Source organism: Dermacentor variabilis, chromosome 11, assembly GCF_050947875.1.
Source record: "Dermacentor variabilis isolate Ectoservices chromosome 11, ASM5094787v1, whole genome shotgun sequence".
NCBI classification, from domain to species: domain Eukaryota; kingdom Metazoa; phylum Arthropoda; class Arachnida; order Ixodida; family Ixodidae; genus Dermacentor; species Dermacentor variabilis.
In genome coordinates, this window is record NC_134578.1 from 97,291,439 (window position 1) to 97,309,745 (window position 18,307).

General features: G+C 45.3%; 1 protein-coding gene across 2 annotated transcripts in view; it reads right to left on the minus strand.

Moving 5' to 3' along the window:
- The window catches only part of LOC142563905 (uncharacterized), a 129,801-nt gene that overhangs the window by 19,975 nt on the left and 91,519 nt on the right, over positions 1-18,307 (minus strand). For both annotated transcript variants that reach the window (XM_075674606.1, XM_075674607.1), the window contains exons 4-6: positions 17,693-17,861; positions 16,086-16,406; positions 13,808-13,931 (exon numbers count right to left, since the gene is read on the minus strand). In XM_075674606.1, coding sequence (XP_075530721.1) covers positions 13,808-13,931; positions 16,086-16,406; positions 17,693-17,861 — 614 coding nt within the window. The remainder of the gene's footprint in view (positions 1-13,807; positions 13,932-16,085; positions 16,407-17,692; positions 17,862-18,307) is intronic.

The window sequence follows — 18,307 nt, forward strand, 5'->3', positions numbered from 1 at the left end:
TTGAATGTCAGGAGTTTCTAACATTTCTTATGACGAAGTTGTTTATTCTTTACTAAATATTGTCAGGCATGATAGAATAAATTTGGGCAGATTGGCATTGCATTTTAGCCTTTAGCTCACAAAAGACGCAGGGCCAGTGTAAACATACATATGTATGTCGTTTCTTTAGGCAGCATAAAGTGACTCATGTGAAGTGCACATAATGCCTACATGACTTCCATTCCCATAGTATTGTTTAATGGCACTAAATATCTTTCAAACTGCAAGTCAACAACAGCGCAATTGGCAAATGTGTAATTCATAGCAAACTTGCAAAAGCGAGCTACAAACCGGACAGAGGCATGGGAACAAGCACGAAAAACACAGCACTGCTTCCAACAGGCGTTTATTGAAAAGCTAACTCAATACATACTCAAGCAAAAGATTTGGCACAGACACTTAACACTGCTTATGTATGGGAATGTGAAAGCATTGTAGTCACTTCGGTGAAATGTCTTCGCTTATTTATTCATCTGCATGTCATCATGCATGTTGTAAAGTTGCACAGCATTCCTCCCAAGACGTGACGGTGCATTTTATACACTCATGATTTGGCATCTAGAGTGCCGTTGCTGTTTTCCATCACATACGTGGCTCCTACTCACTATGGGGGACTGGCCAAGGAATTGATACGCAGAGTGCAGCAGTGCCATTTCACATTGAAAGATCATTAGTGTGTGATCGAAGACTATGACTGTGATCAGCACACCATGATAAGTGTTGCGAGACCTTTTGCACGTAGGGAAGACATTGTACCATGCTGGGTTGTGTAAGACACTGAGAAATTTGACGCCAATCCATACAAGCAAATGAAACAAACTGCAGCCTCAATACTTAATTGAATATCACTTCAAAAACAGCTGCCTGACCAGATCCTGTGACGTTTGTTCATGTTGGCCATTTTTCTTCCCCCCAACAGCACTTATCAATGAGTTTTCAGTATTGTGTGGCTGTCACTCTCCTCCTACATGACACCCTCGAACATATAGTATAACAGGCAGCTAGAATACTATGTTCAGAAAAATACATTGCTGTAGAAGTTCACAGCTAACCACTTGGCTGCGCAGGCCATATAGCAGGATCCAAAGTCCCTGGATAGAACTGGTATGCAACGTCATTTTTACAAGAAGGCCGGACTTAGCACGGTCCACTGGAGCTACATGTAGATGTTCACAATTGACACTAAAGTGTGGCCACTCACAATGGCCTGCACCTTCCTGCTATACAAAGTGATACTGCCCAGACGACATCGGAATGCTGGCATTGTCGCTTTCGCTTTTCACACCTGATAGACTGCTGTATGAAGTCATAAGCTCATTTTTGACCTTGAAAACAAAAGGCTGACACATCGAAGAAAGGGGGAGGGACAATCTCGAAGTTACTATGGTCGGCAGTAAGCACATGGTTAGGGAAGGACTGATGACAACTGCATTTGGACAGGTTTAAGAAACGTAATTGTCATGGTGATCTCAAGCTGCGCTTCTCAGTACCTCGCACATGGGGGCATGGTAAGAGTACTATGTGAGAGTTGGGCGAAAGCTATTAAGTAGCTGTAGAGTCATCATGCCTAATGTGGTAACACGTTGCTGTAAATGTGCTCGGCGAGTGATGTGCATGCATGCATCTTGCGTGCATTCATGCAAAGCTTGCATTTAGGAAAGGCATGAACTTCATTACCTTAGCAGCTTTCATAGTCCGTAGCACAATATGGACTGGTACACTTCATCACTCATCTCAGCAGTTACAAAAGATATTCATTGATGATTACGATACTCCACAATATGAAATTAGAGCGCTGCTCTATATGTATTTTTATTTTGTGATATATTGCCTAGTGCAGGCAATCTATCTCGTGCGGCATGACTGCCTTGCTAATTGTGAGATAACGAGAGGCAGCGCGTGGGTAATGCGTGGGCACAATTCGCGGCAGTGGTCGCAAACAGACCTCCACTCGTATAGCGCTTCGTTCACATACAGACGACGTGTGCTACTCTGGTGCCATCTCGCAGCCATTGTCGATACAGAGCCAGTCTTGTGCAGCATTACACTTTTCTTCTCACACTTTCGCCGTCCCCTTCTCCTCCGCCTTCCCCCTCGTGGTTCCCCTGCACCCTCCTCTTCGGCTTTACTCCTTGTGTTCTCTTCGCTATCGCAGTCTTTCATCTCTCCAGCTGTGCTCTGTGTCCGCTTTCATCGTTCACTGTGCTCGCTTGCTTGGTTACGAGGGACAACGCCAGACGCTCGCCACAGGAACGGGCATCTAAGAGCTGCGCTCTAAAGCTATATGCAGAGCACACTTTGCATCAACTTCCAATGTGAAAGTACTTGCACTTCTAGCACCCACAGGCTGCCAAATCATCTGTTTAAAGGCTCAGATTTGGAGTGCGCACGCAAGTCCTTAAGATCACTCTGCAGAAGCGACACACAGCTCTCTGTTGTGGCATTTTGCATGCATAACCAAACTGCAACTGTGGACATGCAATGCCAGCTCCACCGACATGGGTGCACTCCATAATATTGGCTGCAGTTGCCCTTTCACTGTCAAAGCACCAGAGGTGTGATACACAAGCACAAAGAAGGATAGCGATGACAAAGATATACTTATGACCTCACAACATGAAACAAGCATTAACCAAAGTACAGAGTCTACAAGGAATATGTTGGCTGCCTATGCTGGCTAAACATAAGCCTTAGTTTTTTGACAATGCCTAATGTCTAACACTGCACTGTTTGTCTTACAAGCAATGTCCTAACCATCATAACAGCCAGATCTGCAGGCTCGTGATGTAGGACGGCTACCGTGGGATGACATGGAGTGTTTGTATGCGATGACATGACCCTAGGAACACGTGGGCATCACTGCAGTAGTCTGGGCCTGTAGCAACCCGGGGTGGAGAACATTAGGTGGAGTCCAATGTCCACAGAAACAGGTCCCGAGGTGACGCATCACAAAGGCTCAATGCTGCAGGTACCATGTACCGGCTCTGAACTTCACTGCCTCCATACCACACCTGGAGGCACCTCTTGAGTGCCAGAAGCCCATGTTAATGCTGCCACATTCACTCCTTCCTTGCTTCTTTTCCATTTTCTGCTATGGTGGCTCGCTGGCTATGGCATCCTGTTGGGCATGAAGTCATCAGTTCAATTTCCGGTCACAGCAGTTGCATTCCATGGCAGGTTAAACTTGAACAGTTGTGTACCAAAGGATAGATAAATTTTACTGAAGCCCGGGTGGACAAAACCTGGAGACCAGCACTATGGCATATTTAAACATGTTGACTTGGAATGTTAAACACCATAACTCAATCAATCCATCAGTCAATATTTCCTGCTTTCTTGATGGCTTGCGGTCTGTCAAGGCATGCAAGTTCCTTTCTTAATTTGTTTTTTACAGTTTCTGTGTAACTATTGCTACTGGACTTCTCTGGATCCTCTGCTCACGACACCTGCTCAGTGAGATGTGGTTGTTCCAATTTTTATTGCGAAAGCAATACTGCTCGCACTTTCGGCCCATCGGTGGTCGTGGCGCCTCCTTACACAGCTGCGCATCACGTGACCGTGTGACGTCACGCCAGACCGAGAGAAGGGGCCCCAGCTTGCGGCATCGATGGTGGAGGCGAAGCCTTGCGCGCCGCAGCTGCGACGCTACCGAGAGAGGGCGCTCGCTGGTGTGACATCACGCTAGGAGGATAAATGGGGCTACAGCTGGGCTCCTCGCAGTGGTCGGCGCGCTGCCTTGCGCTATGCCGGATGATGTATAGCCATAAGTTTAACAAAGGGCAACCATGTCCACACCATCAGCCGAACCAAGGCGCAGCCAAGGGTATTGCTTTCGCAATCTTCCAGGCTTAACCAAGCTAAGCCTTCAGCCAATTTTTTGTCTAGAAATTGCATCCTCCTTTCCTATTCTTCAGTCATCAGAATGCAATTTCGCCAGGGAAAGCAAACAGCTTGCACATACACTTGTAGTTGTACTACAACATAACAACAACATACCAGAACATACTACACAACATACCAGAAATAATTTTCTTTATGGCAGAGTTTCAGTATTGAGCACCATGTTTCTGGCTAAATGTCTTCAGCCAACATTGAATGACAGTCAGCAAGTATCATTAGTTGGTTCAAGGCAGGAACACAGAATGAGGAAGAACAAGTGTGGCACGCGACTCGCTTTCTCTTAACCCTTTGAGGGTCGATTTTTTTCGCCACATGCAACTGCCCGGCGTCTATTTTTTTTACTGCAGATTCCAATTCTTCTTAGGGACTTAGTTTGAAAAACATTTACTGTAATTTTTCTAGGGTGACCGTAAAGTGAGAAAATAATATTTTGCGTTAGTATACATGTACTTTTCAATAATGAACAATAATAAAAAAGGAAATAAACTTATAAGAATAAAGAATTAGATGCATTGTTATACACATAGTTCAAGGCTTCGAACATGCGCACACGAGAATATTTCGCAAGACTCAAATGTTCCTGCTCTTACACTAATATGTACATCCACAGCGTAATCGAACTGCGTAGGTACACTCACTCAAGAAAACTGTGTGGTTGTGTGCTGGTCAAAAAAAGCAAAACGCGTGCCAAACTTTCGCTAATTATCTTATTGCCAAACAGAGGCAATTAGTTTTCGCGAGTCTCAAAAAAAAAAAGCAACGGAAAGCATGCACGGCGCCATCCTTCCTATGCGCACCCCTGTGAGCACTAAACGAGCGAGAAACAAGCGATCGCCCTTTGTGCGGTTAGTAATGAGATAGCCATCAGTTTTGCAAGTGCAAAGAGCTGAAACAGCCTGCAGAACAAAACTTACACTGCCGCTGCGCGCCAATGCGCAAGCGGTGGTATATAGGTGTGCGGGAGCAAACTAGCTCTAAAACAAACCATGCAACTAAAACCTAGAGAGGGAGGCATGCGAAAAAAATTCCCTGTATTCCCACATAGTGGCAGTACATGACAGAAAAGAAAAAGTTAGGAAATTTGAAGCGCTTTTTAAATGTACAGATGGCACCGTAAATATACGGCATCGACCATTTTGAACTTGTTTGCGGCGCCGTATATTTACGTCATTGACCCTGAGAAGGTTAAAAGCACACTCAGAGGAGACAGACTGATGCAAGTTCTCTGGCTGCAGTGACATCACACGCATGACAAAGCAAATGAAATATACACCTATGGTTCACATGCGACTAGAACTGCCTGTACAAACTTCAAATGAAGCCATATTGATCACGCATTGCTCATGCTTATTCTTGATGTGTTTTGCATGTTTAGACATAATTTTTTTTTTCCGCAGTATATGTGCTATCATTCAAGGGTTTATCCACTGTTCAGCTGGTGCAGCTGAATGGAGCTCTTTTCCCAATTGCTGGATTGTACAAAATTTCTTTGACTTGCTATGCTGTACACAAAGTAGGAATGCACGTGTCTTTGCACAGCTAATTTGTTTTTTTTTTATAGCAATACCTTGAGCTTTCACAAAACTGTCCCATACTATTCTGCATTGTGTTTCCCTCCCTTTTAAAGTGAAAAGTTTTATTTGGCTCATTGTCGTCGGCGGTTTTGTGGTCATTTTGTGGTCATAGTTGGTAGTTGTACTTTCACCTCAAATACAAAGGTGCAGATGCAAAGGGCACATGCTCTCACACAACCGAGTTGCTGGGCAAGTAGAAAATTGAAAAACCTTTGAAGTGAATGCACGTTCTCACAAATTTGAGAGCTTTAGATATGGCATCTGCAACAGTAAAATAAATGTTTCATTGAATTTCACTGAACATCCAAGGCTGTTGCGGAGGTTGCTACAAGATGCAACGGCTGACAATGTTAAGGCAGAACTTGCTTACACTGCAGACATGCCTTCACAACATTGACCACAGCTGTTTAGATGCTGTGGTGCTGCCCTTTCCTCCTGTGCCGGCTACAGGCAAGAGCTCCATTACCTTTACAGATATGCTGCTTAATGGCTCAGTTCTCTATGGAATTATGCAATGAAACAACACTTAAATGCCCTGTTTGCAACAAACACACGCCTTCAATTGCATCATTCCTTTATTAAGCGAATAACTTTCTACAAGTCGACTATTCTCTTACGTTGACAATCATCGTAGAAGTTTGCCCAATTTTTTTTAATGCCTCACAGTAGTTCTCTGCCAGAAGAGCCTGAGACTGTATTACTGCCTTGTTAGTCTTGCTTTACATGCCAAGGCTTCTTAATCCTTCATGCCATCTTCAATGTGGAATGTACAAAGTGCAGTGATGTACTATATGTACTAGACTATGATGTACTAGACTATATGCAATGACTACAGATAGACAAAAGATACATGAACACGAAGAGCAACTCAAATTGCTATAGGAAGTTTATTTAAAAAGTCATTAAATGCGAATAGCTACTGACACAAGCAAATAAAGTTTATTAAAAGGGTCATTAAGTGCTAATAGCTGCTCAAACAACTGCAAAAATTAGTCGTTAGCTTGTCTTGCACATAAAGAGAGTGCCAACTAAAAGCACGTTTAGTGAAAAATTAAAAGACGCTTCGGCTCCCATACAGAAGCTTTTTTCCCAATCTTGAGCCTTGTTTTTTAGTTCTTGGTTGGCATTCTTTTAATGCGATAGCAATTATATGGACACTCCAGGTGCAATCTTGCCATCGGCATCACCAAGGCAAGATTGCATGATTGACAGTAAGAGTTGATGGCTAAAGTGTTGGCAACACTTTATCCTGGCGACTGAACATCACCATGGCACTCGGTTCAAATTTAGTTTTGGATGTTCACGTAAATGCGACTACTTCCTATTCTGGCACCTACGATGCACCAAAGACAGTTGCCCTCAGCGAGCTGCTGTGCACTGAGCCAGGGGACTTGTCGCAGCACCCCGTGGCAGCCACAGTATCTACACAACACAACGGACAGCATCTACATGCAACTGTAGTGCATACGCACAGCATTTGCTTTGCGCATGACAGGGGTTGAGTGCGTACTTACACTCGTCTGCTATAGTCTGGAGACTGGCTGTGCCACATGGTTCGGACAGGCTTTGTCCTGCACCATCTTGACCAACGGATGGTACCCACATCCAACGTGTGGATTTGAAGTGCTATCAATAGCTCAATACGAAGCGAAGTCTGCCAAGGCGTCTAACCAGGAGCAGCCAAGAGGGAGCGCATGCTGGGAAGCGCGAGTGTGGTCTAAAGTCAAGTTTCACATGGTTCGAGGCTAGCTGAATGTTCAAAACTAGTCGAACTTGGCGAGACCCGACAAATACAACACGGATGCGGGTGGCCGCAGCTGAGCGTGAGCAGACTGTAGTCGGCTTCTTCCGGAAATAGGTAATTATCAAAATTCGAAAGGAGATTTTAGCTTCAGCCTGTTTAATAAACTGCGCCAATAAATACGCACAGTAACAGTAGTAAGAAGCGCACTGCACCAAACACTCTTCTTGACTGATGTCAGCAATTAACCAACAGCCGCCGTATATGGGAATCTGCAATATTATGAAATAAAATGTCCAAAAAGGAGTGACGCCCACACTTCTGCTTAAAAGAGGGTTTGTAAAAAAGTTAGTTTTGCCCGAAAGGCAGACTAGATTGAGATAGCAAATTAGTGGACAATTATATGAAGTGAGGATAGTACTTTTACCGGCCATATAAACTTGGAAACATTCACTTACTAACCGAATGAACAAGCATGGTGTCACGCACGTACAAGCCAACATGAATCCATCTCACCCGATGACTACGCGAATTTGCTGTGAAAACACTAGCATAAGCATGCATGGCAGCAACAGCGAGTGAAGTGACTTTCCTGCTGTCTGCAAGGTATATGCTGTGTTTCGCTTCAATGCAAACAGCTGCGAAAAAACGGCACGCAGAAAGGAACGAGCGTCTGCCGATCGCTTTCAACATCGCGTGTGCCACCTTGCTAAGAACGCAGTTGCTGGTGGAGTAGAACCCAGCTTCCTCCCCGCTGTCCTCTGTATTGTGTGCATGATTGAGCCATGATCGTCAGTTCCCTTTGCGCCGAGTCGCGAAATACGCAGTTGCTGCCAGAGCCCAACACGTCCCGTCCCCTCCCCTCCCTCCCTCTCTCCCTCCCTCCTCCCGTCTCCTCTATCAATGAACCGATTTGAAATATTATTGCGGTAAAATTTTCCCTAGACTGCACCTTACAACTTCCAATATACAACTTTGCAGTGAGGCCTGTCGAGGAGCCCTTGCAGGTGGTCGGGAATGGCGCCGTGTCTCGTTTCACCGCCGCCTCTGCTGATGGTCACGGGCCGCATTCGTCATCGAATTCCTATGCGCATATCTGGTCGAGATGCGCCATTTCGTCTCACTAGCAATTAAGCCATGGCCGCTCAATCGAAATGCACAGGAGTTTCGATCGAGCAGCCGTGCTACAGCATAGACCGACTACCACTAGAGTGTCGAACACAAACTTTTTTTGTTCCGGTTTTCATTTCGGTTCGGCAAAAATGGTTCCATTCTGGTTCAACTCCGTAGTGAAAAAATAAAGGGTCTAACCACTTTATCTTCGTTTGCATAAACAAATAATACAGTAAAAGAGCATAAACAACGCCTTACATGGTACAGAAATTCGATCATGCCCCTGGGCTGCACGCAATGATTAGAAACTTCTACATGTGCTCTTGCACACGTAGCTTCAAGATAAAGAAAAAAATCTAGGCAGATCCAATGCAAACGTTGGACTACGATCAAGCATAAGTGAAGTGGTTCAACAAACGCTATACAACAAAATTGAGATGCGTACAAGTCTGCTTATTGTCGAGTCAGCAATGTCACGAGAAGTAATTAAGGTGATGTATGTAGAGGGAAGAGTGGTTATGAGACGTATATGCACAGGTAAGTACAACACGTGTATATACTTTCATTAAAGTTTTTGTCCTCTTATAGTCAAAGTTACACAAACCCATTCGAGAGGAATGGCAAAGAATGGGCTCATAAGCAGCGGCATACACCAAATGGACCAAGGATGGGTAGTCCTAATATAAGAAGTTTATAAAAATCAAAAAAGTCATTCAAAATGATCAAAGAGGTCTGTGCACTTGGGCCGATAATATACTAAAATGTTTAATGTTGCAATCTATAGCTTTGCGAACAGAGCAAAAGTGTGTTCATTTGCACTACATTATTGGTCAGAAGAGAGCAATCAAAATTTTGTAATATATAGACCGTTTCATCGGGCGAGGAGGATGGGGCGCGCGGAGAGCCTTTCCTCCTTTCTGGCTTGGGCGATCCGGCGCGGCGCTGCTTGAAAGTATTGCTGTCGCGTGCTGCGGAACGATTTCGAGTTGTTTTAGATGGTACTTTGTGAAATTTACGCCATGTCCGTTCATATAAGGTCGTCAGGGAAGCCTTTCGGCGCATCGGTAACTACAGTAGGCGGAAATATCTCTTGGGGGCGCAAAAATGTGACACGTTTTATCAGCCGCGGTGTACGCACATTATCAGTCGCGGTGTGTGTGTGTGTTGTGAATTATTTTGCTTGTATCGGTTTTAATTCAACAAAGGAAAGTGGTGTCTCTGTATTAGCAGCATGAAATGGTAAATCTGCTCACTATCTGATTGCTTGGCGTAGCGAGTAAAACATAAAGCATAAGAGCTCATGCTCGTGCACGGCCAACCTAAGCGAACCACGAAACATCTAAGCTGCAGGCGCTATCAAATATTTGTGGTGCGCCGGCATCGTTGTCGCGCATTTCAAGTCTTGTAGGCTTCAAATTACCATATGTCTACGCTAGCCTTCCTGCATGAGGCCGATGGCGCTGCTCAGCACAGCGATCACTGCGGTTGGTGAACCAGCACGATACATATGTAAGCTGTGCGCTTCGGCATTGCCTTTTTGGCCTGCATGCAGCCATAATATATGAAGGATCGCATAAAAAGAATGCGATGCCTATTTTTGAGGACAAAATTTCCGTAATACGTGTGAGTGCGTCGTAGAGAACGGAACGAACACAACCAAAAATAAAATTCGGTTATCATCATCTTTCAAGAGCAAGAGAAAACGGGCTAACGCCGCAATAGGACCTCGCATAGTCACGCCGCACAACGTTTATGAATATATATCCGCTGATGCCATATGCTTGGACCATGCGGTATATAGAACAAAGATGTATGTAATCCAGCACCTACCACTGCTTAGGACGCTCGCGCAGTTCGTAAACAGTCCCTTTGCTGGACAAGCCTAATTCAGACTAAGGTATGCTGCTATTACTTATCAAAACTATGTTATTCAGGGGCAAAAACCTCATCCATCGAACCAAGTAGTCACGCAATGTAACCTGCAGCGAACGGTTTGAACGCTTGTCAAAGTATAACATCACAGCTCCTATCGTAGCAGAACGGTACCCGCGCTGTTACGATCGTCGCGTATGTTTCATGGCTCCTAAACCGCAGCTTAGAATTAATGGATAATACTGCAATAAGGTCACATTAATGACTAGAACATTCAGAAATACACAATTGATCTCCGAGGCTGATCGTAGGCTCAAATATGCGCGCACACATCGCGCTGCGTGTTCCGTCCACCTCAACGCCAGCAGAAATTCCGGCCATAACGCCTTAAGCCACTTCAGCCTGTCTCACAGAACCGTTTACCACGTAGCATACGCACGTCATACTAAACAGAGCGCACGACCGCGAAAACAAACGGCAGTACCGACCGCGGAGCGTATACCTGCCATGCAAAAGACCGCTTTCACCCAAGCCAGTATGGCGCTGCTCATAGGCGGCGCCACTGAGCTCACAATATGGCGGCGCCTACGAAAAAACGGTCTATAAGCTGGAACATTTCCTGGTAGTACATACCCAGCAAACCAGGAACGGCATAGGTTAAACAGTGAAAATTAAAGAAATCCAAAGAAGCTGTTGAATATCATGCCTTCTAAAAAGAGACGTGTGCTTTAATGCTCCACAAAAGCCAAATTTTCATGTACAAATTTTTGTATATATACAGTTGTTTTATAGGCTGGCTCTACTGAAAAGGTAAACATTATTGTACAAGCAGACCAGACACTTGTAACGATAGCTGTTTAAGGTGCAACACCTGAAAGCAAGCTGCCATCTACACCAACTATGGGAGTACCGAGCCTTTACTGAGCACCAACGCTGGGTGAACAGGCTACCCTGCAGCCTTCGTCCAGCAGGATTCCAGCAACGGACAAGTTTACGAATGGAGTCACAGCACAGAAAGCTAATCCTGGACACTTTCCTAGAATACCTAAGGGGTCGTTTTTGCAAACACAACTTTATCGTGACCTGTTTCAGTTCTCCTTCCCTCTACCCTCATTTCCTTTCGTCTACATATGTAGACGAAAGGTCTTACTTATTAGATAAGCATTTTTGAACACAACCAGGGGTAGTACACAAAGCTTCTGTGGAAGCACATGTCAAAAGCAAAAAACACTACCTATGAACCTCATACAGATGGTAAACCAACTAAGCTGAAATGTGCGTGTCCAGTGTTTATGTTGACGTTGACATTGCCGCTGCTCTGCTTCGCGGGCCCGAACCACCGAATGCTCGGCCTGCCGTCCCTGCTGGCAATCATGCTCAGCCACAGCATCAGTGGCATATCGACCGCTTTGTGAACTAGCTTGGCTGTGCAAGCCGCCGGATCGGCCGACGTTACTGCTTGCGCTCTGTATCGTGGGCCCACTCTTCTGCCGAGGCGTTGGCGCGACGCCGACAAGATCTGTCCTGCTCCTGCTCTCGGCGCTGTTGCTCATAGGCCAGCTGCTCCTCAGGAGAACGAACGATGCGTAGCTGTCCAATTTCGAAGTCTGAGAGCAACTGCTATGCGTGCGTTCAGCTGCAAAAGAGAAACTATCGGCATAGCCAATGGCGCACCACACCTTCCGGCGGAGAGTTTCTGTGGTCGGACCACAAGCGTTTTGCCTAGGCGTGTATAGCTTCACTGTAGAAATTCTCGGCGGCAACCATGCAAACAAGCTAATGCCACTGCTCGCGCATTCGTCGTCATCGTTATCTTCTTCAACAGCTGGCTCCGTTGTGCAAGGAACTAGCATCATCATCATCAATGTGTAGAGCGTCGTCTTCCACAGCTGGCTCTGTTGCCGGTCATCATTCTAGTGTAGAATTTCCCTTCTCTTCTGTCATCGTAACGGGGAGGCCGCATTTATGGGTATATGTGCCATTGCTTATGGGGTATGAGCTTAAGGGCATTTCTGTGGTTGGACTGCGAGCGTTTCGCCTAGGCATACACAGCTTCACTGTAATAAGTCGCTGTAATAAGTCATTTCTATCGCATCTACTTTAGTTTACACACCAGTGTTATCAACACCGACTGCCCACCAACCGGGCACTTCCTAATGGGGAAGAATTTGATGGTATCCATCTTGAAATGTTCACGACTGTATTACTAATATACCTGTTTCATGACAATGCGCCATGCTGGAAACTGTACAGACAGTGCTGCCACTTATAAAATCACAGGACACTTGTGTGCGTTCGGAAATGACGCAGCTTGGTTGCACTGCAAGTGATGGCAATGCACGAATGAAAACCCCAGAACTGGTGGCCCATCTGAACCGAAAACCATTGTTTTTTCTTTTTAGTTTTCTTTTTTCCTTTACAGGAAAAGTAATAGAAACTTGCTAGGTGTAGTCTCCGGTACCTTTAGAATATAATGTTGTCCTTCGTCACTGATAAAAAACTAAAGCCAAGCAGCTGTCAGAATCCAGGAGTTTAGTGTAATGCATAGAATGTACAGATTTACTACAGTGCCTAGTTAGTGTGCTCTAACGTATTCAGTGGAGCATCCCCACCCGTCCCATTTCTTTCCTGGCTTACCAAGCATCCCCACCATGGTAGGAGTGGCACAACTACTAGTACAGAAGCATAGCTTACTTTACAGCCTAACTTAACAGTATTCCTCTGTAGTGTCACTATATTTTTTCTTGTAGTGCACCTTTGTACTGAGCTACAATTGTAAATTACACTTCTGTAACACTGTACAGGTCAGTCTTCGCATGTGCGAAGCCTTAGTAAGCTTGAAAAACACAAAATGAGCGAATGGTAGCGATGCCACCATCAAGTTTCCGCACTACATCTACGCGACGGATTATTACAGCACCCGCTCGGGACATGCTCATATAGTTCACTGATGAACGGAGAACTATGCTGGGTTCTAAAGGCATTGAAAGGTGCAACATAACAAGTTCCAATAAGTCCTGCACTCTAAAACACTCAGATGCATGAAAGTAACTCTGAAATCCGTGAGGCCGTAGCAACGTACTGGCGTGGCGGTCTGTGCAAGACATTCAACAAACTTTGCTGCTCGTTTCATTCACTAGTAGCCAATCCTTATCCACCAAATAAAGGAAGACAATCTTGAAAGAAGCCTAATCGAAAGTAATTCATGTTTGCTCTCCAATGTGCCTTTAAGTAGCATGCAGGGTCCCTAACATATTGCAAACCCAGTTATACGCAATCTAAACCTTGAATTCAACTAGCTAGTGCTGGATTGGCTAAGCCAATGTACACACACTACTCCTTAGATATATGCAGCGAAAGATATGAGCCCCGTACGTGCATAATATGTGCATGTGTAAGCTATGTGCGACAAAGCCGTCCACAGAGTGGGCAACTTAGCCGGCTCTGGGATCTGCTGCCACAAGTGCAAACCAGTCACGACATGCCCGCCATTCACACCGCTCTGTGCATGGCAACCTCGGGACCGAGTTCTGACACAGAGAAATTACGCCTGTGCGCAGCAGCTCACCGGTAGGCATCGTCTGACGAGAGGCCCAAGTGTCGCATGACGTATGCAATCGCCACAGTTGGAGACCGTGACACGCCGGCCAGACAGTGCACCAGCACGCACCCACTCGATTCCCGCACCTTGTCTGAAACAGACGCACCAGAGACAACACAAAAGTGCCCTTAAAGTGCTGCGTCAATATGGGTACGATGCACACCATGGTAAAGGCCAACTGCCGAGGAATTTCATGTCGGTCAAGTTCATAAAATTTTTTGTATTATATGTGGCCAAAACAATTGTGGCAAAGCACTAAAGCATGTGATCGTGTAGACACCTAAAGCTAGAAGCATATCAATGACCTTATAGCAGGCTTCGTAAACACTATGCGAAATTTCACTGCAGTTGGCCGTTAATGACTGAACGTTCAACCAACAATGCAAGCAATGAAGCTAAAAGCGTGCGCCATACATATTAATACTTGTCATAGCATCTGAGCTGAGTAGTCACAGAAAATATGAATGAAGTGTGTAAAAATATGCACTGGAAGATAAGACATCTGGGATTTTGCTGATGGGGTCCGTATGTGTTCATATAATGAAGGTCTTTCTCTGTGTGTATGTGTGTGTTGCCAGTGTCTCCAGTGCTGTTCTTGTGCCCAGTATCGGTATCTACTTCAGAGAGAAAACTTTTCTTAGTGGGCAAGGTATATTGAAGGAAGGAAGAAGGTGACCAGTGATGGTTCACCAACCTGCCCAAGCAGCCAACCTTTCGGAATGTAAGCGGAAAAGCAGCTTTTTGGTGACATCTTAATGGTTAGCGGCTTTAAAATTATGTGAATTATTATTGCCTCCCATAGCGCCCTCGTGCCTTTGGAATGTGCACAGTTAATCGAGTAATTGAAAATTTAATTTAGTTTATTATTGAATGGACTGGTATGGCACTAATGTTCTCAAACCAAAGAAACACATAGTAAAAGAGCAGTCTCGCATTCGTTAAATATTGTTTTAAGAACCTGTTCAATTAAAATAAATCACTCGGTATTATATATTCGGAGCTCAATGAGTCCAGTGCATTACAGAAGAGAACACATATACGAAATGCCTGGTTCGCTAATGTATTGGTTGGTGAGCCAGCCTTTGATGCCAGCCCATTAGCAAAAATGTTAGCAAATCAGACATTTCGTATGTGTGTCCTCTACATTTTATGTTACACTTGCACACACACACACACACACACACACACACACACACACACACACACACACACACACACACACACACACACACACACACACACACACGCGCACACACACACACACACACACACACACACACACACACACACACACACACACACACACTTTCGTTCTTTGAACCTTGACGGGACAAGAAAATTTATCGTATATATGCAGTGGGTCGAATTAAACAAGTGCAGAAAAAATGTCCAAACACAACGTTGATTGCTTTGGCAGTATTGGCTCGATTATAAGATGCCCCTGAATCAAACGCGCGGTGACTTTCTATGTGCCCAAAGGGGGAAACTAACGCAAACATTACCACTCCTATACAAAGTAAAAATTAACGCGTACACGACTTTTTAGCAAGAAAAATGGGCAAGGCTCCAATATGTGATGCACAGTGACGGACGGTTTTCTAAAGTCGGCTTCGCCGCACGATTTCCTACAGTGAGCTTCGGCGCAATACGGCATGTCATGCGGCAAAGCACACAAATGCCGCGAACGCGGTCATGGGCCGTATTTTCTTAGGGGTAAAAAAAAGAAAAAAAGGCGCGCTTCAGAATCGGGTAAATGCCGTAATCAGACACTGTGAGCTGCTGTTAATGCTTGAAAAATCCTCTTAGGGCCTGCCGAAAATAGGTGTTTTCGAAGGGGGATAGGTGCACATGTGTTAAATGCATTCATTGTCCCCTAAGCTTTGCCAAGGTGGCGCAAAGGTGGCGCGTGTGTACTCAAGTTCAAATTAACCAGCGAAAGTTAATTTTCGGATAGAAATACCAAACATTTGTGCACGTAGAATTGCATGGGCACAGGCCGGGACTTTCAGTTGGGTTAGAGTTAAATAAAACATCTTTCGTTAATTTGACCGGATAATTCGACGTTTCGGTTAATTTATATATAGATATTGTTGGCAGTGCAATCTTACAGGAAGCAAATTTCTGAAACAGCGGTGCTTTCACAGAACGTAACGCAGTCACTTCCGCAACACTACGTGAAATACCTTAAAAGCTGAACATTACCGCCCATGCAGACAACCCACACCCAGCTGCTGCACAGACTCACCCAGGAAGCGGCAGGCCCGAGCGAAGTGGGGCCGCAGCTTGTCGGCGTGGCTGTCGTTCACCGGGATGCGCAGGAAGTGCGCGTCGGGGATGAAGTCCGGCTTGGGGCACGAGGTGCTCACGTTCAGCTCGTAGCAGATGTTGTGCGCCGCCAGCAGCTCGGGGTCCTGGGCGTCGCGCTGGGAGCCCAGGAAGAGGAAAGGAAGGATCCGCGTCGGTCCCGCGGCGCTCAGGCAGGGCTGCGACAGGGACGTCAGAGGACCCCGGGAGCCGCCGTCCTCGCACAGAGCCCGGTGGCGGCTCGAGAACTCCAGCAGCCCGCCTGCGTCACCATATCGGACAGCGCTCAGAGGGATCGATAAACGGGCAAACTGAGCCGTAGTAGGTTAATCACCTATCAACATCAACAACAACAATAAAGAACGAGCGAAAAAGAAAACGGGCCACCCTTGCGATGAGAGGAGGCCATGTAAGCCAAAAAAAAACTTGACTAGTGGCGACGCCACGTTGAAGTTCACGCAACAGATCACCGTGACGTCATGGCTTTAGACTGCGTGTGCTCGGGCCTAGTTAACCGTTTACTGGTAAATGTGCCCGACATATATGTATTCGAAAAGGGCGAAAGATCAAACCTCGCAAATTTCAGGAACTTTCACTCAGCTACAATAGCCAATACAAAAAAAAAAAGATATACTTAGAAATCCGTGAAGTCACACTGACCTACTATAGCTGACGCACCGGCGCGAATTCTAAATATTGAACCCTTGACCTTCATTTTCTAATAATAAACCTGCTATTGAAGAACTGACGTAGATATCGCTTTGAAATAATTATCAGTTTAAACTGATGAACTTTTTCTCTGTACTGTCCCTTTAAAGGAAGCTTAAGCTCTGGCACGATAATACCTCTCAAATACATGTAAAATTCAGAATCGCTTTTATGAAACAACCCATGACTGATTGATTTGAATGAGATTTGTTGCATTTGAAAAAGAGTTACATTCTGCTGACTGCTGAAAGCTGAATTCTGATTTCGGACCTGGCATTTTCTGGAGAATCTGCCGGAAAACAGCTATGGCACTTTTGTAAACTGCATCCGTTGGAGCACATAAAGCAGGAAAAATTTATATATCAATTCATATGTCGCGCGAGTTTTTTGGAATGTTTACGAGGGTATTGCAAATTCCTCGTAAAGTTAGGCTGTATTAGCAGTGTACCAATCTTTCTTTTTTTTTTTTGCTTTCGAGATACTTTTTGGTTTACGAAATTATTATATCGTTTTTCAATGCTTTGATAGACTTATAAACTAAATTTGATTTCTGAAAATTTGCAATTTGAAACAATTTTTACGTAATACTGACGACCTAAATAAAAATCCGCTTCAAACAGTCACTAGGTTCTTTTCTTTCGAGTTTACAAACTGCACCAAATTCGGTGTTGCGGTCGCCGAAAAAAAAAAAACGGTTTCGCCTTCGCCGTGTATTTAGATAGGAGCTGCAAGCTAAAGCTTCCCCCTTAACGCTTCTCCCTGTGATCAGAGGAGGAATCAAGAGGAGCGACACTGGTGGCTGCGGCGAAATTCCGAGACCCCGGTAACAACAACACTCACCCGCAAGCAGAGCCACACGCCCTGGAAAAGCCCTGGCCAGTTTGGCAAGCAGCACGGCGAGGAAGGAGTCATCGCCGCTGGGAACGGACCACGAGCCCTGATCGTACACCACCACCTGCTCGACCCGCTGCTGGCGACCATCGGAGGGCAGCAGCTCGCACACGCTCACCTGTGCGACAGCAAACGGACCGTCATCTCACACCTGGTCTCACGGGAGCACAGCACAGGGCAGGGCACGCGCAGGGGGGGGGGGGGGGGGAGGACGAGCTTCTATTTATTATTCTTTAAACACAATGAATGGGTAGGAGACAATATACAGACGAGGGTCCAAGTCAAAGACTGCAACGGGACCCTCGGTCAATAATAACAATGGAGACACGTATGAAAGCAAGCTAGGTAAAAGAAACAAACATAATAAAATAAAATACAACAGAAAAAAATTGGCGCAGTACTTGGCAGTCCAAGTGGATAGGAAGTGTGTGCCTTTTTGTATGGCTGGACCCATCATCTGCCGTGCTTAAACGAATGTATCCGGTACTTATCTTTCTGAAAAAAAAAATACTATGTAGGAAGGTCGGCCTAAGTAAGAATAAATACGGTAACCACTACTGAAAC